Genomic DNA, 23,110 nt, shown 5'->3' on the forward strand with positions numbered 1-23,110 from the left:
CGCCGCCCTGGTATCCCAGCAGATGTGACGAACCCTCCGGAGATAGGTCCGCCTGGACGGCCGGAATCGCCCCATCCTTGGCTGGTGGCATATGCTGCTTTGAATGGAGACATACTTGTGGTTGAGCTCACCAAGGGATTGTGGGCGTATTCCACCCAGGGATGGTGGGAGGACCACGTGAAAGGGTGCCTCCAAGTCCTCCAAGTTCATCTTCCCAAACTAAAAGATGGCGATGTAACGAAGAAGCAGATCCGATGAGGCAAACCAGTTGAAAGAGAGAACTTCAAACCAACCAAAACAACCATAGTTTATACATTCACATGCACTAATATACTTGGGAAACAGTTAAGCACCAAAAAAATGTATTGTTTTTATTTTTTTACAATGTGATTGTTTTTGGTTCTTAGCTGTTTCCCAAGTATATTAGTGTATAATGTATAAATAAGATGAATTAACTTAAATTTCTTTGTAGAAAGTCTTTGAATTAAAGTAAGTACATTTACTTGTATTCATTTACAGCACAGCTTTGACTTATCCAATATGGCGGCCACGTTGACGTATCGCAACAGCGGATAAACGCACTCGATGCGGCGCATATCTATGTCCATGGCGGATGTGACGTAACGGCATTGCATTGTGGGGCTCCGGGGGAATCGGAAGAGTTTGTTGTGACTCCAGCGGCACTTGTTTTTGTTGTTTTAAGAAGAAAAAGAAGTCGTAACGAGTGAAAATATGGTGCAGACGTGTTGTGTTATTAACTGCCACAATCGTCGCTTCCGGAAGAAAAAGGACGAGGTGACATTTTTCTCTTTTCCAACCTGGAAGCAAAACCAAGGCGCTGTGATCTGTGAGCTAACAAAGAGACACCGAATGGCCTGGATAGCAGCCGTGAGACGACAAAACATCACTCCCGACGCCATCACCCGACACATGGTGGTGTGTTCACGGCATTTTCACACTGGTAAATTTGACTTAAAGCACGTCTTTTGTCTTTAAACACTAGCAGCATTTAGTTAGCTGCTAGCGTTAGCCAAGCTAGCTGAGGGCAGCAAATTATGTTTTAGGAGAAACAGCGAATACAAGAACCGTGATTAATCTAAACAGTTTGAAAAGTAACAATGGGGGTGTGTTTTTTTTAGGGAGACCAGCTCATGAAATGGATGAAAGCCACCCAGACTGGGCCCCCTCATTACATCTCGGACACACGGAAGCGGAAGCTAACAAAGATAACAAGCGACTTTCTCCAACAAGACAGAACAGCGTGCGGCTACGACAACCGGAAGCTGTTAGCAAGACACATATAGTGCTACATGTTGAAGGTATTGTAATGACCCTTAGAGGTATTATGTGTTTATGTGTTGTATTTGCGCATGTGTTTGCCATGGAGAGATATGTTTCGGGGTTGGGAAGGAAAAGCGGTGACGGACCGGAAGTGAGAGAGAACCCGCATGTTGTTGGCGCTCAACAAGAGAGAACAACGAGCGACTACGACAACCGGAAGCTGTTAGCAAGACACATTTAGTGCTACATATTGAAGGTATTGTAATGACCCTCAGAGGTATTATGTGTTGTATTTGCACATGTGTTTGCCATGGAGATATATGTTCCGGGGTTGGGAAGGAAAAGAGGTGACGGACCGAAAGTGAGAGAGAACCCGCATGTTAGGCGTGGGTTACGGTTGCGACATTAGCCCTTGTTAGGAAGCTTGGTTCTTTTGACCTTAATAAAAAAAACCGGAAATGAATATTCCAATCTCTTGTTTGTCTACACGCGCCGCTATAATCAAACATAATAGTAAATGGAGCATGCGCAGTAAAAGTAAACATCAACATCACGTGATACCGACTCCTCGAGTTGTTCTTTCAGTTGTTGGAATAACTCCGTATTGCCAGTTTTTCCTTCGTCCGGTCTTGAAATTTAGTTTGAATCAAAAACAAACTTATTGCAGCAGTCCAGTGCCGATTGCTAGCCTCCATTTTTAAAACATAAGAACGCCTCGAGCTGCGTGTTACGTCATATCTGAGCATGCGCTGAAAGAACGCACCCGGGATAAATTTAAACAGGAAAAGATACAATTCAACCTTGCTAATATTTTATAATTGAACTCGGAACATGTTTTATTATGGGCTTGCTCAGTAATGCAAGCCCCATAGACTGCGGCTTAGCTTGGTAGCCGTTAGCATTTTAGCTAATTTACTCATGTCTGAAGGCAAATACACACATGGCATGATGCAGGGAGGTCATAGGACAACCTTGGCACAGCCCACCTTCATTAAAGAGGAAGAAGTGGAGCCACAACCCCGCTACGTTAAAGAGGAAGAGGAAGAACTCACTCATGAGGGAGAGCATCTTCTCACCAGGTTGCAACACCGGGGAGAACATGCAAACTCCACACAGAGGGATTGAACCCAGGTCTCCTAGCTGTGAGGTCTGCGTGCTAACCACTCGTCCGCCGTGCCGTCCTAGGAAAGAAGCAAAGCTTATTAAATCCTACCCCTCCATCTGGTACTTTTACAATCAGTAACTGTTACATTTGTTCACTTCCTGCTAACCACTCGACCGCCGTGCAGCCCTAAGTGTGGTAAAAATTACATTTTTTTTTACAGTGCACAGATAACTTCCACAATAATTCCTGTTTGTGTCCTGCAGACATCCAGCAGCTGATTGCTGATCAAGAAGAAAGACCCCCTCAGGATGGGAGCTCCACTTGGGAGCAAGAGGAGCCACAGTCTATTAAAGAAGAAGAGGAGGAGCCACAGCCACCTCTGATTAAAGAAGAAGTGGATCCAGTACCCACCTTAATTAAAGAGGAAGAGGAAGAGCCACAACCCCCATATGTTAAAGAGGAAGAGGAGGAGCCACAACCCCGCTACGTTAAAGAAGAAGAACAAGAACTCTTGATCACTCATAAGGGAGAGAATCTTCCAGCGCCAGAGGAGGCTGATCTCACCAGGTTCCAACTGACCGGTGTCTCTCCGGTGATCGAACACCGTGAACACAAACCACTAGAGTTCCCACGGCTTCATCGTAGTCCAAGTGAGGACACGAGCGAGGCGGAGCCTTCATGCAGCAGCTCACTGCCACACGTGACAAGAGAAGCTCATGGAGACCACTGTGGAGGACCACAAGCGGACGACCTCTTGGCTCCACTGTCAGATAGCGACGACACAACGTCCCCTGAAGATGAAGGCAGCAACTGCAACCAAGACTCTGATAGCTCGAAAAAGAAGACAGGTAAACATTTTACCTGCTCAGTTTGTGATAAAAGATTTTCTTGTATGAGTAAATTGGCTCAACACATGAAAATACACACTGGAGAGAAACCTTTTAGCTGCTCAAACTGTGGTAAACACTTAAAGAGCTTGCAACCAAAAGGCGCTAAATCCAATTTTCACCAAGTTGCATATTTTTCATGAGTTTAATAGACCTCTGTCATGTGTATCCAAATCACATATTTTGGTCTTGAAATCGTTTTAAAAAATATGAAAAAAAGTGATATGAAATTTATGCTTTCAACCAGAAGGCGCTATTTCCATTTCAGATTTCAACCAAAAGGAGCTAAATCCCTTTCTTTATTCTTTGTTCTGATTGGCCCAAGTTTCCCATCTATTGATAATCTGACCAATCAGAGAGAAGAATACAATTGGCACTGTACATACAGAAAGCCAGTATCAGTGCGCATCCTGTTTTGTTTGTGTACATTTTGATCGAATACGAAGTCGCAAAAATATTGCAATTTATACAACCCTAGTGCAGTTTTACCATGAATGAGCTAGCTGATATAACAAATAACCCAAGGAAAAGACAGAAGAATGAAGGAGAATGGAAGAAAAACAAGGCTAAAAGGAGATCAAATAGCTGTGAAGGTGAGTTGAAATTTTGTGTTTGGTTCAGTCCCATGTGTGCCATTTGGTGTTAGCTAGAATGTTAGCTGTATGTTGATGTGAACATGAAAATTAAGAGATATTCTTGGATGTTTAATTTTCTATTGTTGACATTAATGCACTTGTCATTTGGCTTTCCAACTAGTGCACATGAAGCTGATTTTTTTGTTCATATTTTTTTGTTTGGGCTTCTCCTGTAGCAAAAAGGTATTGACCTTCATGTTATTCCCATTTCTATTTAGAACTAGCAGGATCCTAGATGAATGAAAAATGATCATTTGGTGTATAGTGCTGCAACATCGGCCATGTACAATGTACATGTACAGGCTTAAATGCAGTTTTCGCACCGGCCAATTTTTCACCACTGGTGGACCTGCCTTGCTACTACTGCAAGGCACCCGGCTCCGTGGCGGCGTCTGGTGGAACAAGTATGCCAGTTTTAGGGGGCTTTGGAGTCAATTGTGATAGCATTATCATATCATATTGATAATTGTTAGCATTTTATATTGCGACAGAGTCATGCTATATGTACATTACATTTTTTTTACATTGTTATGAATTTGTTTACATATTTTCTCCTAATGCAGGTAAACGTCCAGCCATCATTTGCCATCATCAACTACATAGTTTCTGCAAAGCAAAAAGCCTCAACCAGGGTGATATTGATGACGTCTTCGAAGCCCTCTACCATAACTCAGATAAAGAGCGGCAAGATGCTTTTGTCGCTGCTCATATCATTCTCAGCCCAGTCGTTCGTCGCCGAGGATCCAACCAGGTCAAAAGAGAGCGGAACTACTCTCCCACTTTCTATGTAAGTATCAAAATATTAGATTGTTTGGTGAAATGTGGGAAAAAAAATAGCCATTTTCAAAATCCACTATCAAGCTTGAATGGATCTCTCAGTTCTACAATAAAGTCTTGTTATATCGATATCGGTTATATCGAAGTACTGCTTATTACGATACTATTTTAATTTCCCGGCAAATTTCTAGTATTTTATGATATAATTAGTTCCGGTTATTATGATAATCCGGTTACTACGATGTCCTTTCCATCTCCCGCCAGCCAATTTGGTCTGCTTATATTGATCGATACAAAAGCAGCTTAAATCCATCTTTGCTTAAGGATTTCAATACCAAAAAAGAACACGGCGAACGGCCAGAGTGCAGCACACACCTGCACTTCCTGGTTCACAGGTCATGCTCAACCCGCCCCACATAGCTGGCCAAACACATGCCTGCAACAGAAGAACAAACTGACATAGCATACACACCTATTCCAACGAAGACACAAGCGTACAAATACATGTATTTAATTGTGTTGTATTCAGATATCTTTTTATCGCTTGCAATAATCACTGTTTTTCGTGTGTACATGCTGGTTACATGTTCGTGGTTTCTCTCGTGTGTATAGATTCTATACACACGAGAGAAACCACGAATGCAGTTGGTTCTTCTGTCGCAGGCATGTGTTTGGCCAGCTATGTGGGGCGGGTTGAGCATGGTGCATTATTGCCCACTTTTAATGCAGTTCGGCGCAGGATCGGATATATCGACAGTCCGGTTATATCGATATTTTTTCCGACTCCCGACAATATCGATATAACGAGACTTTACTGTATATTTTTGAGGTGATGGTGTCAAGAAACTTTTAACACTTTCCCATGCCAAGAAGCACATTTCTGTATTTTTTTCATAAACTTATGCTGCTTACATTGAACAAAAACAAAAAAATATTTCAGGAGGTACAGTATGGCAATCAAATTTAACATTTCCCAGTAGCAGTCAAAGTTTTTATGTTTTTTTTTTGGAGGGGGGGTTAATTTTCTAATAAAAGTTTTATATTTTTTGTAAACTTCTGTTTTATTGTCATGTTTGTTGATATTTTTGTTATTATTATCATAGATGTCAAAATTTGCATCATTGCACTAATTCTTATTTTCCGTTTCTCTTTCGCTTACTCTTTCCTTTTTTCGTTACAGATAACGACACAAAGTGGGGAAAAAGTTGAAGTTTGTTCTGCCACCTTTCACAGCATCTTTGCTCTTGGGAGGAAACGGGTCGGCAACATCATGAAGTTTGCCTGGGAAAACAACAGTCATCCACGACCAGAACAGAGAGGCGGCCCAAGAGAAAATTTTCGAGCTAAGGAAGTGAATGTCTTGATCAAAGCTCACATCAAGTCATTTAGATGCTGTGCTTCACATTACAAGACTCCTCCCAAGCGGTATCTGCCCTCTTCCCTAAGCATCCATCGAATGTCAGAGCTGTATAACGAGGAACATCCAGATCACCAGGCTTCATACGCAACATACTGGCGAGTCTTTGTCAACAACTTCAACCTGGGCTTTGGTAGTCCGAAAACTGACATCTGCTCATATTGTGTTGGACAAAAGGTCAAGATCTCCACTGAGACAGATAATATCAAGAAAAGGGTGCTCATCACAGAGCTCATGGTTCACAGGTGTCGGGCGAGGAAGTCAGAAGCCAGACAGTGGGACCATCATGGTGTCCTTTGATCTCATGCAAAATCACCGGTCGGTGAGGCTTACTACGCACGCCAGCTGTGGATGTATGTTCTCGGTATTATTGAACATAAGCCAAGTGGAGAACAAGATGTGCCAGGAACACAACATCCAGAAGATATCCACTTCTATTCCTGAGGTGAAACAGGAAATGACACGAGGAGCTAATCAAGTGGCCGGCGCACTGCACAACTTCCTCGATAGAAGGCTGTCAGAAGATCACACAATTAAGAAAGTGCGACTGTTTAGCGACTTTTGTGTCGCCCAGAATAAAAATACAGTAAACCTCGGATATATCGGACTCGGATATATCGGAAATTCGCTCACAACGGACAGATAAAAAAGAACAAATGTTACTGTAATGCATTTACAATAAAAATTCATTGCATATATCGGATTTTTTATAATGGATTTCGCCTATTTCGGACAAAATCTCCAGTCCCGTTCCAATTTCCCTCGCATATATCGGATGGCCAAAGCGGAAGATTATAACATCTTTGTATGAATTACAGACATGTACATGAGCATGTACAACGAAATAAAAAAAAAAAATCTCAAATCTGTAGAAATGCCTTCTTGTTGCTATTAGCGAGGTTTAGAAACCAAACGATAAACGTAAGTGCAAACGATAATGACGTCACATGCTATTGAAATGTATGGGAACTTGCCGACTTGTCAATAGCCTGTGACGTCATTATCGTTTACGTTTATCGTCACAACATCGTCGATTACAATGTGATTATTTTTGGTGCCTAGCTGTTTCCCAAGTATATTAGTGTATAATGTATAAATAATAGGAATTAACTTCCATTTCTTTGTAGAAAGTCTTTGAAAGAAAGTAAGTACATTTACTTGTATTCATTTACAGCACAGCTTTGACTTATCCAATATGGCGGTCACGTTGACGTATCACAGCAGCGGATAAACGCACTCGATGCGGCGCCTATGGATGTCCATGGCGGATGTAACGTAACGGCATTGCATTGTGGGGCTCCGGGGGAATCGGAAGAGTTTGTTGTGACTCCAGCGGCACGTGTTTTTGTTGTTTTAAGAAGAAAAAGAAGTCGTAACGAGTGAAAATATGGTGCAGACGTGTTGTGTTATTAACTGCCACAATCGTCGCTTCCGGAAGAAAAAGGACGAGGTGACATTTTTCTCTTTTCCGACCTGGAAGCAAAACCAAGGCGCTGTGATCTGTGAGCTAACAAAGAGACACCGAATGGCCTGGATAGCAGCCGTGAGACGACCGAACATCACTCCCGACGCCATCACCCGACACATGGTGGTGTGTTCACGGCATTTTCACACTGGTAAATTTGACTTTAAGCACGTATTTTGTCTTTAAACATGGAGCATTTAGTTAGCTGCTAGCGTTAGCCAAGCTAGCCGACGGCAGCAAATTATGTTTTGGGGTGAAACAGCGAATACAAGAACCGTGATTAATGTAAACAGTTTGAAAAGTAACAATGTGTGTGTGTGTTTTTTTAGGGAGACCAGCTAATGAATTGGATGAAAGCCACCCAGACTGGGCCCCCTCATTACATCTCGGACACACGGAAGCGGAAGCTAACAAAGATAACAAGCGACTTTCTCCAACAAGACAGAACAACGTGCGACTACGACAACCGGAAGTTGTTAGCAAGACACATGTAGTGCTACATGTTGAAGGTATTGTAATGACCCTTAAAGGTATTATGTGTTTATGTGTTGTATTTGCGCATGTGTTTGCCATGGAGACATATGTTCCGGTGTTGGGAAGGAAAAGGGGTGACGGACCGGAAGTGAGAGAGAACCCGCATGTTAGAGAGTTGTAGGCGTGGGTTACGGTTGCGATATTAGCACTTGTTAGGATGCTTGGTTCTTTTGACCACGTGCGCCGCTTCATTAACCAGAATAGTCAATGGGGCATGCGCAGTAAAACGTAAACATCAACATCACGTGATACCGACTTCTCGAGTTGTTCTTTCACTTGTTGGAATAACTCCGTATTGCCAGTTTTTCCTTCGTCCGGTCTTGAAATTTAGTTTGAATCAAAAACAAACTTATTGCAGCAGTCCAGTGCCGATTGCTAGCCTCCATTTTTAAAACTGAAGAACGTCTCGAGCTGCGTGTTACGTCATATCTGAGCATGCGCTGAAAGAACGCACCCGGGATCAATTTAAACAGGAAAAGATACAATTCAACCTTGCTAATATTTTATAATTGAACTCGGAACATGTTTTATTATGGGCTTGCTCAGTAATGCAAGCCCCATAGACTGCTGCTTAGCTTGGTAGCCGTTAGCATTTTAGCTAATTTACTCATGTCTGAAGGCAAATACACACATGGCATGATGCAGGGAGGTCATAGGACAACCTTGGCACAGCCCACCTTCATTAAAGAGGAAGAAGTGGAGCCACAACCCCGCTACGTTAAAGAGGAAGAGGAAGAACTCGCTCATGAGGGAGAGCATCTTCTCACCAGGTTGCAACACCGGGGAGAACATGCAAACTCCACACAGAGAAGGCCGAAGGTGGGATTGAACCCTGGTCTCCTAGCTGTGAGGTCTGCACGCTAACCACTCGACCGCCGTGCCGCCCTAGGAAAGAAGCAAAGCTTATTAAATCCTACCCCTCCATATGGTACTTTTACAATCAGTAACTGTTACATTTGTTCACTTCCTGCTAACCACTCGACCACCGTGCAGCCCTAAGTGCGGTAAAAATTACAATTTTTTTTACAGTGCACAGATAACTTCCACAATAATTCCTGTTTGTGTCCTGCAGACATCCAGCAGCTGATTGCTGATCAAGAAGAAAGACCCCCTCAGGGTGGGAGCTCCACTTGGGAGCAAGAGGAGCCACGGTCTATTAAAGAAGAAGAAGAAGAGGAGGAGCCACAGCCACCTCTGATTAAAGAAGAAGTGGATCCAGTGCCCACTTTAATTAAAGAGGAAGAGGAAGAGCCACAACCCCCATATGTTAAAGAGGAAGAGGAGGATCCACAACCCCGCTACGTTAAAGAAGAAGATCAAGAACTCTTGATCGCTCATGAGGGAGAGAATCTTCCAGCGCCAGAGGAGGCTGATCTCACCAGGTTGCAACTAACCGGTGTCTCTCCGGTGATCGAACACCGTGAACACAAACCACTCGAGTTCCCATGGCTTCATCGTAGTCCAAGTGAGGACACGAGAGAGGCGGAGCCTTCATGCAGCAGCTCACTGCCACACGTGACAAGAGAAGCTCATGGAGACCACTGTGGAGGACCACAAGCGGACGACCTCTTAGCTCCACTGTCAGATGGTGACGACACAACGTCCCCTGAAGATGAAGGAAGCGACTGTGAAGGTGAAATGACGACTCACACTGGCAACAAAGACTCCGATAGTTCGAAAAAGAAGACCGGTAAACATTTTACCTGCTCAGTTTGTGATAAAAGATTTACTTTTATGAGTAACTTGGCTCAACACATGAGAACACACACCGGGGAGAAACCTTTCATTTGCTCAAACTGCGGTAAAAGCTTCACCACAAAGAGTACCATGCAATCGCACATGAGGACGCACACAGGGGAAAAACCTTTCAGTTGCTCACACTGCGGCAAACGCTTCGCTCAAACATCGGGCATGCATAAACACATGAAAACGCACACAGGAGAAAAACCTTTCCGTTGCTCGCACTGCGGTAAATGCTTCACGCTCAAATCAAACTTGCAGTCGCACATGAGAACGCACACGGGAGAAAAACCTTTCTGTTGCTCAGACTGCGGTAAGTGCTTCACTCTCAAGTCAAACATGCAATCACACATGAGAACGCACACGGGGGAAAAACCTTTCAGTTGCTCCGAATGCGGTAAAAGCTTCACTCTCAAGTTAAGCCTGCAAAAGCACATGAGATCGCACACGGGAGAGAAACCTTTCATTTGCTCAGATTGCGGTAAACGCTTCACTCAAATGTCAAGCATGAAATCACACATGAGAACGCACACAGGAGAAAAACCTTTCAGTTGCTCAGACTGCGGTAAACTCTTCACCAAAAAAAACAACATGCAAATCCACATGAGATCCCACACGGGAGAGAAACCATTCAGTTGCTCGGACTGTGGTAAAAGCTTTTCTCTGAAGTATAGCATGCATTTCCACATGAAAATGCACTCAGGAGAAAAACCTTTCCATTGCTCCGACTGTGGTAAAAGTTTTACTCTCAAGTCGAACTTGCAATCACACATGCGAACGCACACGGGAGAAAAACCTTTTAGTTGCTCAGACTGTGGGAAACGCTTTGCGTACAAGTCAAACTTGCAATCACACATGAGAAAGCACACAGGGGGAAAACCGTTCAGTTGCTCCCAATGCGGTAAACGCTTTCTTCTTAAACAAAGTATGCAATCACGCGTAACACACAGGCGAGAAAAACCTTTAAGTTGCTCAAATTGTGGTGATGCATTTCCTTGGAAGTCCACTTTGCATGAACACACGCAGAGTCACTGATGGTCTACTGTTTGATTCCCCTTCCTTGCAGTCACAGTGTTGTTGTATTCTTTGCACGCATCTTTGTTCAATAAATACATCCTGTTTTTATGAATGTCTAAAAGATGTAGTGGTTTGATTCTGTCTACTGACTTGAGTTCGTATGGTTGACTCATTAGGGGATGGACTCCTTTCAGGTCGGGCTGGGTGAAACGATTATTTTTGTAATCGATTAATCTCGTAAATAGTTTTTTGATGCATCGATTCATTTTTAAATTCAATGTCGATTCGATTATCTTTACGTAATGTGACCTATATAGCAATTCATGCTCTTTGGGAAGTCAACAATAAACACCCTGGACTGGTGGCCAGCCAATCACAGGGCACATATAGACAACCATTCACACTCACATTCATACCTATGGACAATTTGGAGTGACCAATTAACTTAGCATGTTTTTGGAATGTGGGAGGAAACCGGAGTACCCGGAGAAAACCCACGCATGCACGGGGAGAACATGCAAAGTCCACACAGAGAGGGTGGAATCAAATCCTGGTCTCCTAGCTTGAGGTCTGCGCGCTAACCACTAGACCGCCGTGCAGCCCCCATATCATTCAAGTATAATAATAATAATAAGGATAAGCGGTAGAAAAGGAATGAATAATAATAATAATAAGGATAAGCGGTAGAAAATGAATGAATGCATAATAATAATAATAAGGATAAGCGGTAGAAAATGAATAATAATACATTAACCTAAAAATGAAAAGTTAAATTAAAACAACAATGAATGATTTTTTAAAAATATCTAACTTTTGTATTAGAGGAGTGTGCGTCTGTATGATATGGGAAGCGAATACTGTGGGTAGCGATCGGCGATCGTCTAGTCGAGTCTTAATCAGTGACGTCATGTAGCACAATGAAGAATCCAGAGCGAGGAGAAAGTTTTTCAGTTTCGGTTTATACGCTCGTTTTTGTGTAGTTTCCTCGCTCTTACTTTTCTTACTTTAAACGGAAGCCATAGAAATTAAATCACTTAACCCTGTTGCCAAAATAAGAGCACCGGTAACTAAAAAAAACAGACACTTCCGACCTTCAAAATAACAGCACATGCTGTGGGGTGGTCCAAAATAAGGGCGTCACAAAAATAGCTTACATTACCAACGTCTCAGCAAGAAAAGTAGCTATTGGCTTGTCATGGAAGGCGCTGGATGACGTCATTGGTTAGTTTGCATATTATTTGCATACGTTGTGAGCCGTAGCGAAAAAAACAACCTGGTAGGAGAATTAACAAAAGTATGGAAGCCCGTTTCCGTACTGAAAAAAAGGTCTCAAAATGTCGGAAACGCGGGTTTTCCATAGAGTAAAAACAAGGACTAGGTTTTAACGAAATAACAGTTATTCCAATGAAAAACACTGGGAAGCCGGTATCACGTGATGTGTGTGCTTTACTGCGCATGCTCCATTGACTATTCTGTTTCCCATGATACAGTCCGAAGCGTCACGTGTCCACTTTGACCAATAAAATCGTTTGTTTGGCATTTCCCTTCTGTGATTGGCTGAACGAAATTTAAAAGTATTTTCAACGACTCCATGACGTTTGAGCGCCAGAAAGGCTGAGTGAAGTTCGGCGAGCGGAAGCAAACACAAAATAATACATCGAACACAAGGCTAAAGGTAAGTGTTTTTGAGTTATTTCATATGGCTAACGCTAGCTAAGATGCTAATGCGAAAACTGCGCCACCTGTTTTTTTGGCGTTAAATTGTTCCGTTTAAATAAAAATTCTCGTCGTGTTGCCTTGTTTAAAACAAACAAACACAGACCTTTTTTATTTTTTATTTTTACAGGAGTCATGGCTTCACACAACCTGAGTGGAATCAAACGAGATGAAAAGGGGAGAAACATCCAAGTAGTCGTCAGATGCAGGTAAGTTAATATTAGCACTGAAATGATAAAAGAGAAGTAATTATGTCAATGTGTCGAATAATCATGTCAAAAAACATGAGTCACGAATATTAGGCTCCTTTCACCCAGCTAGCTTTTATGTGTGTACTGCCTTACCAAAGTCTTGTCGTTTATCTTTTTAAAATAATAACTTCACTTCTTGCTCATTTGGTTTCAGAAATGGAGTTTTATCATTTAATAATAATAATACATTTTATTTGTATAGCGCTTTTCAGAGTAGTCAAAGACAGTAGAGAAAAAATAAATAAAAATTGAAAAAAAAAACACAGAGTAAAAGATGCATTAAAATACAATATCCAAACATTAATTCAGAGCTAAAACAAGGCTAAAAGCAGGGCGTGGGGGCGCAGCAGTCAGGTATAAAAAGTTAGACATTAAAAACAGATTTAAAGAGGTGGGTTTTGAGTTGTTTGTTGAAGATGGGAAGGAATGGGGGCAAAGAGTTCCAGAGGGTGGGGGCAGCGATGGAGAAGGCTCTGTCTTCCCAGGTTCGGTGCTTGGTCTTACAGGGGAGTGCCAGGAGGTTGGAGTCCGAGGAGCGAAGGGGACGCGGGGGATTGTGTGGATGGAGGAGGTCTGTGAGGTATGGAGGGGTCAGATCGGGGTCAGCTGCTTAGGTGATGAGAAGGACTTGGAAATGGGTACGTTGGGGGACGGGAAGCCAGTGGAGGTCTTTAAGGACGGGAACGGATGGAGGTAAGGAGGCGAGCAGCGGAGTTATGAATATATTGTAGTTTGTTGAGGGTTTTGGATGTTGTACCGTAAAGAATACTGTAGCAGTAGTCCATTCTGGATGTGATAAACGCGTGGATCAGGCATTCAGTGGAGGAATATGAGGCTAGGGGATAACAAAGTATGCAAAAATACACGCAGCCCCGTTACCTTCCAAATCTGAATCCAAATGAAGTTATTTATTTCTCAGGCGCCGTACTATAGCGGGTTGAACTGCCACTCAAAGCCATGTTTGAACATTTCCCCCTCAGACCTTTCAACACGATGGAGCGCAAGTCCTCCCACAGCGTGGTTGACTGCGACCCAAACAGGAAGGAAGTGATCATGAGGACAGGAGGCGTTGTGGACAAGGCATCCAGGAAGACGTACACCTTTGATATGGTGGCCGATTGTTGCCGTCTTCTGTTTCATGTTGTTGTGGGGTGGACTCTGACATCTCCGCTGCTTCTGGTCCCGCAGGTTTTCGGACCCGCCGCTAAGCAGATCGAGGTGTACCGCAGCGTGGTGTGCCCAATCCTGGATGAGGTCATCATGGGCTACAACTGCACCGTTTTTGCGTGAGTGTGCATGGTGGTGACGGACATGTACTCGGTGAATACGGGCTACTTTTCACTGTGTTGTCTTCCAGTTATGGTCAAACCGGAACCGGGAAGACGTTCACCATGGAAGGAGAGAGGAGTCCGGATGAGCAGTTCACGTGGGAAGAGGCAGGTCGAAGTCATCTCTGGCAAGTGGACCTCAATACCGTAAAGTGACCGCTCTCATCTTGTTTCTCCTCCAGGATCCTCTGGCCGGTATCATCCCCAGAACTCTCCACCAGATCTTTGAGAAGCTCTCTGAGAACGGCATGGAGTTCTCTGTTAAAGTGTCTCTGCTGGAGATCTACAACGAGGAGCTCTTTGACCTGCTCAGCCCCAGCGAGGACGTCAATGAGAGGCTGCAGCTCTTTGACGACCCGCGGAACAAGGTCTATTGCTTCAGTCTGTTTCTGGCACGGCGCTGCTTTGTGCTAACATTATCATGCTAACGTGTTGCTGTCGTGATGGCAGCGCGGCGTGGTGGTCAAAGGTCTGGAGGAGGTGACGGTTCACAACAAAGACGAGGTTTATCTCATCCTGGAGAGAGGAGCCGCCAAGAGGAGGACTGCCTCCACGCTCATGAACGCATACTCCAGGTAGCCCCGCCCCCGCTGCCTTCTGACTTCATTCATGAGTTATTTTTCGCCCCGTGTCAAACCTGCCATTCTTGGGGAAAGTCGTAGAAAGAAGGATAGGAAATACTTAGCTGGAATTAGCCATTTTGGGTGAGACGCAGTTACTTTTAACTGTGGGGTTCAACAGGGGTCAATCTTGGGACCCCTATTGTTCAATTACATGCTTCCTCCAGGCCGGCTAATACGCACCTGCAATGTGTCCTACCACAACTATGCAGACGACACTCAGATCTACGTGTCACTGACGGCAGGTCAACATGGGCCTGCATATTTTGCTTTGTCGGCATCGAACAGGTCCGTATGTGGATGCTAAACAACTTTCTTCAGCTGAAGAGAAAGAGTCATGAGTCACCTTGAGACTCTTTTTGTAAAACCTCATAATCGGGGTGGTAATGGACTCGGGTCTGAACTTTAATAGCCGGAAGTAAACACGATGAGGCTGCGTTTCAGTTTTATGCTAACAGTCTTCCGGAAGTCATGTGACAACCCTCAGCTTTAGCAATGTCAAACCCAGGCTGAAAAAACTTCTATTGTTAATATTAAAAAAAAAAGATTAAAGACCTTTTTAATCAGGCTTTTAACTAATATTTTTAAACTTTTCTTTTCATTTTTTTTTCTTTTTAGTCCTATTTTATGCTCTTAGTCTTTAGCTTTTAACTCCAGTATTTTCTAAGGGGGGATCCTCCTTTGCTGAGGGGGTGCCATCCTTGGGTCTCTTCGACCCGGCCGGCTGGGGGTTCCTCCCTTTTTGATGTGGGGGTCCGCCCGTCTTTTGGAGTCGGGGGGGGGGGGGGCCCGGGTGCTGGTCCCCGGGTGCTGGTCCCCGGGTGCTGGTCCCCGGGTGCTGGTCCCCGGGTGCTGGTCCCCGGGTGCTGGTCCCCGGGTGCTGGTCCCCGGGTGCTGGTCCCCGGGTGCTGGTCCCCGGGTGCTGGTCCCCGGGTGCTGGTCCCCGGGTGCTGGTCCCCGGGTGCTGGTCCCCGGGTGCTGGTCCCCGGGTGCTGGTCCCCGGGTGCTGGTCCCCGGGTGCTGGTCCCCGGGTGCTGGTCCCCGGGTGCTGGTCCCCCGATGGCATGGCCTGCGGCTCCTCCCGGTGTGGACGGCCCCAAATGTGGCGTTTGCTTGATCGTCAGTGCCATGCCGTGTGTGTGTGTGTGTGTCTAGTATGGAGGGGCTTTCTTAGTAATTGTTTTTCCTTTTAATTGTGGTAATTATTTTTAATTCTGTAAAGCACTTTGTGTTGCATGTCTTTGCAGGAAAAGTGCTCTACAAATAAAGTTGATTTATTCAACTAAAAGTATTTTATCTGTACTCGTTTGTTTAATGGAATCTACCCATTAAACCCATTTTATCCTTTGTTTCCGTCAGACACTTTGAATTAGCGTGTGTACGACTGCTGCGCTATAAATAAACTTGGCTTGCCTTCATTCAGAATCCACTGACTACCTTCTGCTTTGTGTGTCCAGTCGCTCCCACTCTGTGTTCTCGGTCACCATCCACATGAAGGAGATGACGCTGGACGGCGAGGAGCTGGTGAAGATTGGAAAGCTCAACCTGGTAAAAAAGACGGCTTTTCTTAACAAAACATGGCTGGCTTGTTTCTCCGGAGAGTGACAAGCACCGTCTCATGCCAGGTGGACTTGGCCGGCAGTGAGAACATCGGGCGGTCAGGTGCTGTGGACAAACGGGCCCGAGAGGCGGGGAACATCAACCAGTCTCTGCTGACTCTGGGTCGCGTCATCACCGCACTGGTGGAGAAACGACCGCACATCCCGTACAGGTTTGCACACACACACACAGGTTGTCATTGATTACATCATTCAGTTGGTTTACTGCTTGGGAGAGGGTGTGGCTTATATGAATTTTCACAAAATAGGATTACATATCTATTTCTAAATTGAATACTTTTGGAATTACAGCACAGTTATTTTTCTTTAGCATTATTAGAGCTATCTTGACATAAAATAACACCCCTATAGTCACCTTTACATTACTTTACTTTACTTAGAGCTGGACGATATCGACAAACTCAGATCCCGATATATTTAGCTTGAATATATATATTATGATATATATTCGCATGTTTTGTCCAAAAAGCGAATTTAGACAAAAGTCAGATATTTTTATATTGGACAATAGCTGCTAAAATAAAATTGTACATTGTCTTTAAATATAGAAATTATTAATCCAATGTGCAATCATGCTGCACTCACAGTAGTCTCTGTAGCCGGGTTAGCGCCATTAGCGCTTCCATCTCATCATCCCCATGACGACAGACGGTAAACATGGTTGATACTGTCTTTATCTATCAGCCTTTATACAGTCTTTTTCGCTCTTCACTCCCGCTATGCAGCCTCTCCTCCTTCATATCACTGCGGGGATCTAAGATTGCTCCGCGTAGCGAAAGGGTGCTTAAAGCTAACAGATGGGTGTAAACAATGGAGCAAGCTACAAGCGTAATAAGATGAACATCAATAGCTGCACACTTGCTTAATGGCTGTGGCACAAAAAAACAATAAGGAATAAATAAAGCACCATTAAACACTAAAAGCGCTGCAGAAGACAGGGAACTGACTTAACTAGCGGATACTGGAGTGTCGCAGGAATGATGACTACTCTCTGTGACGGACAGTAAGTGCTGTCCCACTCATGCACTTCATATGCATCGTAACGGCGTTCTGAATTCCCACACGGCGTGAATTAAAAATCGAGACGTGGTTGACTGCCGCCTCCACAAGCCCGCTTGTGTGTGTGTGTGTGTGTGCGCACCACTGTGGAAGCCTGCAGCCAGCCTCTGCCTGATAGTGCCCCCAAAGCAACATGAACACACTCATTTGTTAACACTCCCTTCTTTCTGGGGAGTATGTAAACCAGGGATGTCCAAAGTGTGGCCACGGGTGATTTGTGGACCGTTTTTTTTTTTTTTATGTCCTGGTGAACGGCACATTGTAGAAACAAAATGTAAAATAAAAATAAATAAAACTTCATGGTTTATACTGCATTTGTATTTGAGTTTAACAATTTCCAGCATTAAAAATGGCTAACTAGAATAAAATAAAATAAATAAAAATAAATAGCTAAAAATAAATAAATAAAAATAAAATAACTAAAATACAAATACGGTATAGTCGGGTCTGGAACCAATTAACTGCGCTGCAATGGTAGCGGAAACATTGTGACACGGACGGCCTGCATTTACATCCTTTTGACGTGCTTCTGGCCCCCTGACGCAGAGAGTCCAAGTTGACCAGAATCCTGCAGGACTCCCTGGGAGGACGCACCAAGACCTCCATCATTGCCACCGTGTCGCCCTCCTCCAGCAACCTCGAGGTGCTTCCTGACGCTCCTGTGGACACAAAAACGACACATATCATGGTAGCCTGAAATGTTTGTGTGTGTAGGAGACTCTGAGCACGTTGGAGTACGCCAGCAGGGCAAAGAACATCATGAACAAGCCTGAGGTGAACCAGAAGCTCACCAAGAGGACGCTCATCAAGGTAGTCAAGCTCCGCCTCCACGAGCATCTTTCCAGCATGGCCGCTGATCATCATGATGATGATGTTGATTGTGTTGGTGTCGCTCCAGGAATACACGGAGGAGATTGAGCGCCTGAAGCGCGACCTGGCCGCCACTCGGGACAAAAACGGCGTGTACCTGTCATCCGAGAACTACACGTACGTTCTGGTGTGATTTACGCGTGCGTGCATGTGCGCTGAAAGTGAGGCGTGTTTTTCAGGAGCATGATGGGACAGATCAGCACGCACGAGGAACACATAGCAGAGTACACCGAGCGCATCGCCGCCATGGAGGAGGAGCTCAAGAAGGTAGAAAGGACCTTTAGAGTCTCGAACTTCCTGTCTACACCTTTTTTGATCCCACAGTAGCTTTTATTTGTATCTGTGTCAGAAGGTAATTTAAGCCTTGGTGGAGATATGCGCTACTTCCTGTTTATTGTCAGACACATTTTTCTGTGGCTGTCCAAATGCGTTCATGGCGGGCCGTACTGTAGCTTTTAACCCACATGTGTCCCTCGGAGTGGCGTCCCATCACACTGCGCTCCGTCTGCAGGTGACCGAGCTGTTCATGGACGGCAAAAGCAAGCTGGACCAGTGCGCCGCTGAGCTGGACGACAAACAACAAAGGTGACGGTCGTGACTCGGTTGGTACGCGGGTGCCTTCTAACTCTCCGGCTCGCTGTGACCTCCACGTCTTCTGCGTCTTTCGAGCGCAGGCTGGACGACGCCAGCAGGGACCTGCAGCGGACCAGAGAGAAGCTGGCTCAGGAGGAGTTCATCAGCGCCGAGCTGCACTCGGCCCAGGAGAACCTCCACAGCGCCGCCACGCAGGTAGGGCCCGCCTCTCGCATAACACGGTGCGTGTTTCACTCACGGGTGTTCAAACCTTTGCCAGAAAGTCCACTTTGCTGCTATAAAAACAATAAAATATTCAATAAATCCATCGTTTATCACAGTCAATTGAATGTAATATTAATAAACTGAATAAATAATAAGACATTATATGAATAACGAAGCCATTTAAGATGTAAATGTTTTGGGTTCAATGATTCTTTTAACATTGAGTGTCATGATTGACTCTACTTGCTCTGCTGCCCTCTGCTGGCTTTTTTTTTTTTTAAACTCAGTCCTTAATGCATTAATTTCCTCCTGCCATGTTGCTAGTATTCCTTGTTTGCCGGGAATAATCTGCTGCCAAACAGGTTCAGTATATCAAATATAGCTCCTAAAAAACATAGAGGATTATGGACTATGCCACTTTTCCGGTTTGTGCTTTTCTATCTTGTAATGAATGTTATTGTTGAGATCGTTTAAGCCCAGAAATGACTGCCTGTTTTGGCGACATCCAGTGGTCAATGTGGAGTACTACAATCCCAAGTTGAAGTTCCTTCTGCTTTGTATTTTAGTTCATTTTTATGCTTAAAAATACTCAATTTAGGCCAAAAATATGTGCAGTTTGCATTTTTAAAACCTGTCAACCACAAAACAGCAATATATAAAATTTAAAAAATGCAATGTAGCGAGACAGTTAATTTTATTTATATTAATTAATTTTACTTGGCAAATAAATTTTGTCCACATAATACCGAATGAACCTTTTTGTGTTGATAAAATAGTAATTCTTGTGTAGTCGGGCCTCAGGTTTCCTGCACGGCAACTGGCCTAAATAGTGGAAAAAAACCCTCAGATAAATATTATCAGATAAATGAAATGTGATTTATTCTTATTACTGTGTTAGCATGTAGCATAGGTCATGGGATGCATGCTAAGTGATATTTTTCTCTATAAGGCGAACTAGTTGAATTAACTAAACGAGTGTGTCCTGTATGTGGCCACAGCTGCTGAGCACAGCGGACGCCAGCACCGGCGACGTCTCGGGTCTGCACGCCAAGCTGGACAGGAAGAAACTGGTAGCGCCATCAAACTTGAAAAATTTTTATTTTTGTACGTCGGTGACTCAAACGTGCTCTGTGATTTGAACGTGCAGGTGGAGCAGCACAACGAGCGGGCGCAGCTGAGCTTCGCCGAGCGCATGGCTGCGACCTTCGACGGCGTGCAGCGCAGCGTGGAGCGGCAAGGCGCCGAACACGCCCGCATCCTCAGCGACTGCTCTCAGGCCATCGGTACGGTCAGAACCACCGGTCGTGATTCCGGCCCACTGTGACGCAAGTTGCGCTTTCTGTTTAGGCAACATCGTGGACCTCAACACGGCCGCTCTGACGTCGACTGTGAGCGGTGTGGAGAAGCTGATGGGCGGAGTCGGGAGGCTGGTGGATGAGGGCGTGGCGCGGTGTCGGGAACGAACGATTCAGCACCGGACGCAGGGCGAGCGCAGCACGCAGTCTGTGATGGAGCTCCTGGTGAGGATGTTGACTGTCCCTTGCAGTCTTAACGCCAACAACAATGGCGCCGCTGTCACCATGAACGTGTCCATCACAGTAACGGGACTTCCTAGCACACTTCCTGTATTGGCATGTCACATCGCCACCTGGTGGCGTGACTTCTCGAAGGCTCACTGATTGTTTGTCTGTGCAGGAGGAGCACCAACGGGACATGGAGGTTCTCCAGGGTCAAACTCTGACTGGTCTTTCCGCGCTGAAAGAGCTCATCGCCTCCCTTCGGAGCAGCATGGAGGAGGTGCAGCGGGCTGTGACTGACAAGGTTTGTGAAGAGGAAAATTTTGGATTGGCGCGTAACGATTCTTCTCACCGAGTGGTCTTCCTGTGACAGGTGGAGGCTTTTAAAGAGACGGGACAAGTCTTCCACAGCTTGGTGCGGGAGATGGCGGATCTGGGCGAGGCCGTCGTGCAGAGCGTGAACGCCATTCAAGCCGATCGGGACCGGCTAGAGGAGGAGATCGGAAAAGCTCAGATGGTAAGAGAAGAATTCTGTGAGTCGCCGCCGCATCTCGACTTCTTCTTCTTCTCCTGCTTCAGAGCGACGAGCAGAGCACCCAGCAACTGCAGGAGCAGCTCAACCAGCTGAAGATGATCAGGCACCAGCGCTATGAGAACCTGCGCTCGTCCTCCAGAGCCCTGAAGACTCCTCTTCAGAACATTCAGGAGAACCTAAGCAGGTGAGGCTCCGTTCTCCTGTTCATGTGACGTCAAAAACAAACACCTTCTGCTCTCCTCTTAGCGACTGCAGCTCCAGAATGAATCGAGCCTCCACCCACGAGGACCTCCTCTCCTCCACCGCCTCCTCTCTGATCTCCTCGCTGCATCTCCACGTGGACCAGAGCCAGCGCATGCTGGAGGAGGCCAGCGCTTGCTGCTCTCACCTTCAGCAGCCTGTGTCAGGTACCGGTTCTTCTGAGATACAGATAGCTAAGTCGTGGTCTTCATGTTTTTTTGAGTCGTGGTCTTCACGTTGTGTCTGCAGCTCAACTCCAACAAGACCTGGACTGGCGCTCCAGACTCGAGGAGCGTATCCAAAAAGGAGCCCAGGAAGAGCGCTCCCTGGTTGGGAAAATGTGCGCTGACGCCGAGGAGCTCGGTCAGGTAAGACCTTGAATGCAACGATTCCCAGTGTAGACGCTTACGAGGTGGCCCCACCACGCCTCCCCCTCCAGAGCTTGAAGATGTACAGCACCGAGCGGCTCCACACGATGGAGGCGGAGCTATCGCGCCAGCATGAGGAAGTGAAGGAAGCCCTTATGGTGCTGCAGAAGAAGACATCCTCTGACGGCGCCACACTGGACCGGCATCAGGCTGACATCCTGGTCCAGGTGGAGGCCAGTCAACGAATGCTCGGCACGTTCCTGCAGGAGGAGCTGCAGCACGACGTTCCCACAGGTAAAGGAGGTTTAACCTCTTCATCACTTCATCGAGTGCGCCAACCTCCGGTCCGTCTTCTCAGGTATGACGCCTCAGCGGCGGGAATTTGTTTACCCCCGCAATGTGGCCAAGTCCTGGACCCGCGCTGAGCTGCTGGAGAGTCTGAGGATGCAACAGGAAGAGCTGAGGGCGGCCTCCGCGGAGGAGGAGGAGGAGGAGGAGCCGGAAGACGAGGAGGACGGCAAACACCAGGTGGAGCATGTATGTGTACGCTCATCTTGCAAATGCATTTCCTGTCAGCAGTGCAGTCATGTGACCTGCAGAGCGCAGAATTAACAAGTGACGGCGCCTGCTACTGGACTGGCATGCACATTATTTACACCTGTGAGGTTACTTCATGAACATACCGTCATCGTGTGTTTCGTCATGAATGCTTCAGGACTCTCTGGAGGGGGAAGTGAGCAACGAAAGCGCGGTCACCGAGGGCTCCTCCGTTGACGAGAACCTCGTTTTCAACGAGAGCAAACGCGTTCCCTTCTTCAAGGTGAGCGAGCGCCAGACGGGATAAGCGAGGCTCCCGTCGTGTCAGGGAAGATGAATATTAAAGCGTTTCCTTGTTTCCTGCTCCAGAAAAAGAGGGGCGGAAAGAAGGAGGCGAAGGCGTCCAGCAAGCAAGGCAAAGCATCCGACGACGCCATGTCCCCCGCGCTCAAGTCCAGACTTCCACTCCGCTGTATGAACTAAGCACATGCTGGTTTGTTTGTTTGTTTTTTAAACCTGTCTGTCTTTCTTTTAAATTTAATAATCATACTTTAGAATCATATATATGTTTTTAGTTGTACCTTTTTTTTTATCTGTGTAATAAACATTTTTACTTAATTACTTTGTATTTTGTATATTTGACTTTTCTGACCTATAAATGGAGTTAGAATGTTGTATTGTGGTGTTAAACCAGGCCAGAGCATCAGAAAATGAGGGTTGCCTATTTGGAATTGAACCCTGAAAGAAGTTTGGGATGGCATTTCACGCTTGGTTTTTGTCAATGCAGTCCAGCT

General features: G+C 45.4%; 2 protein-coding genes across 3 annotated transcripts; both read left to right on the top strand.

The window, feature by feature from the left end:
* The first annotated feature begins 624 nt into the window (after window positions 1–624).
* LOC131112789 (uncharacterized) lies at window positions 625–11,163 on the top strand. The gene is made up of 8 exons (XM_078794326.1): window positions 625–961; window positions 1,140–1,319; window positions 2,650–3,234; window positions 4,472–4,695; window positions 5,866–6,391; window positions 7,461–7,718; window positions 7,897–8,076; window positions 9,174–11,163. Exons 1-8 carry the CDS (start codon window positions 733–735, stop codon window positions 10,874–10,876), a joined length of 3,885 nt encoding a protein of 1,294 aa, XP_078650452.1. The 5' UTR covers window positions 625–732; the 3' UTR covers window positions 10,877–11,163.
* A 1,534-nt stretch (window positions 11,164–12,697) lies between these two features.
* kif11 (kinesin family member 11) lies at window positions 12,698–22,909 on the top strand. 2 transcript variants are annotated; one of them, XM_058059491.2, is made up of 26 exons: window positions 12,698–12,783; window positions 13,806–13,935; window positions 14,014–14,111; window positions 14,183–14,261; window positions 14,336–14,521; window positions 14,604–14,728; window positions 16,231–16,321; window positions 16,399–16,544; window positions 17,998–18,094; window positions 18,166–18,261; window positions 18,350–18,438; window positions 18,501–18,588; window positions 18,833–18,906; window positions 18,996–19,110; window positions 20,118–20,189; window positions 20,267–20,402; window positions 20,467–20,639; window positions 20,815–20,940; window positions 21,010–21,153; window positions 21,216–21,355; window positions 21,418–21,578; window positions 21,661–21,779; window positions 21,851–22,073; window positions 22,138–22,316; window positions 22,495–22,599; window positions 22,686–22,909. In XM_058059491.2, the coding sequence occupies exons 1-26, from the start codon at window positions 12,710–12,712 to the stop codon at window positions 22,797–22,799; spliced, it is 3,180 nt and encodes a 1,059-aa protein (XP_057915474.2). In that variant the 5' UTR covers window positions 12,698–12,709; the 3' UTR covers window positions 22,800–22,909. The 2 variants fall into 2 exon arrangements, with proteins under 2 accessions (XP_057915474.2, XP_078650001.1); XM_078793875.1 differs by lacking the exons at window positions 12,698–12,783; window positions 13,806–13,935; window positions 14,014–14,111 and having other exon boundaries at window positions 14,189–14,261; window positions 22,138–22,307.
* Window positions 22,910–23,110: the final 201 nt, after the last annotated feature.

This window comes from Doryrhamphus excisus, linkage group LG10 (genome assembly GCF_037039965.1).
Source record: "Doryrhamphus excisus strain RoL-2023G ecotype Guam linkage group LG10, RoL_Dexc_Guam_v1.1, whole genome shotgun sequence".
NCBI classification, from domain to species: domain Eukaryota; kingdom Metazoa; phylum Chordata; class Actinopteri; order Syngnathiformes; family Syngnathidae; genus Doryrhamphus; species Doryrhamphus excisus.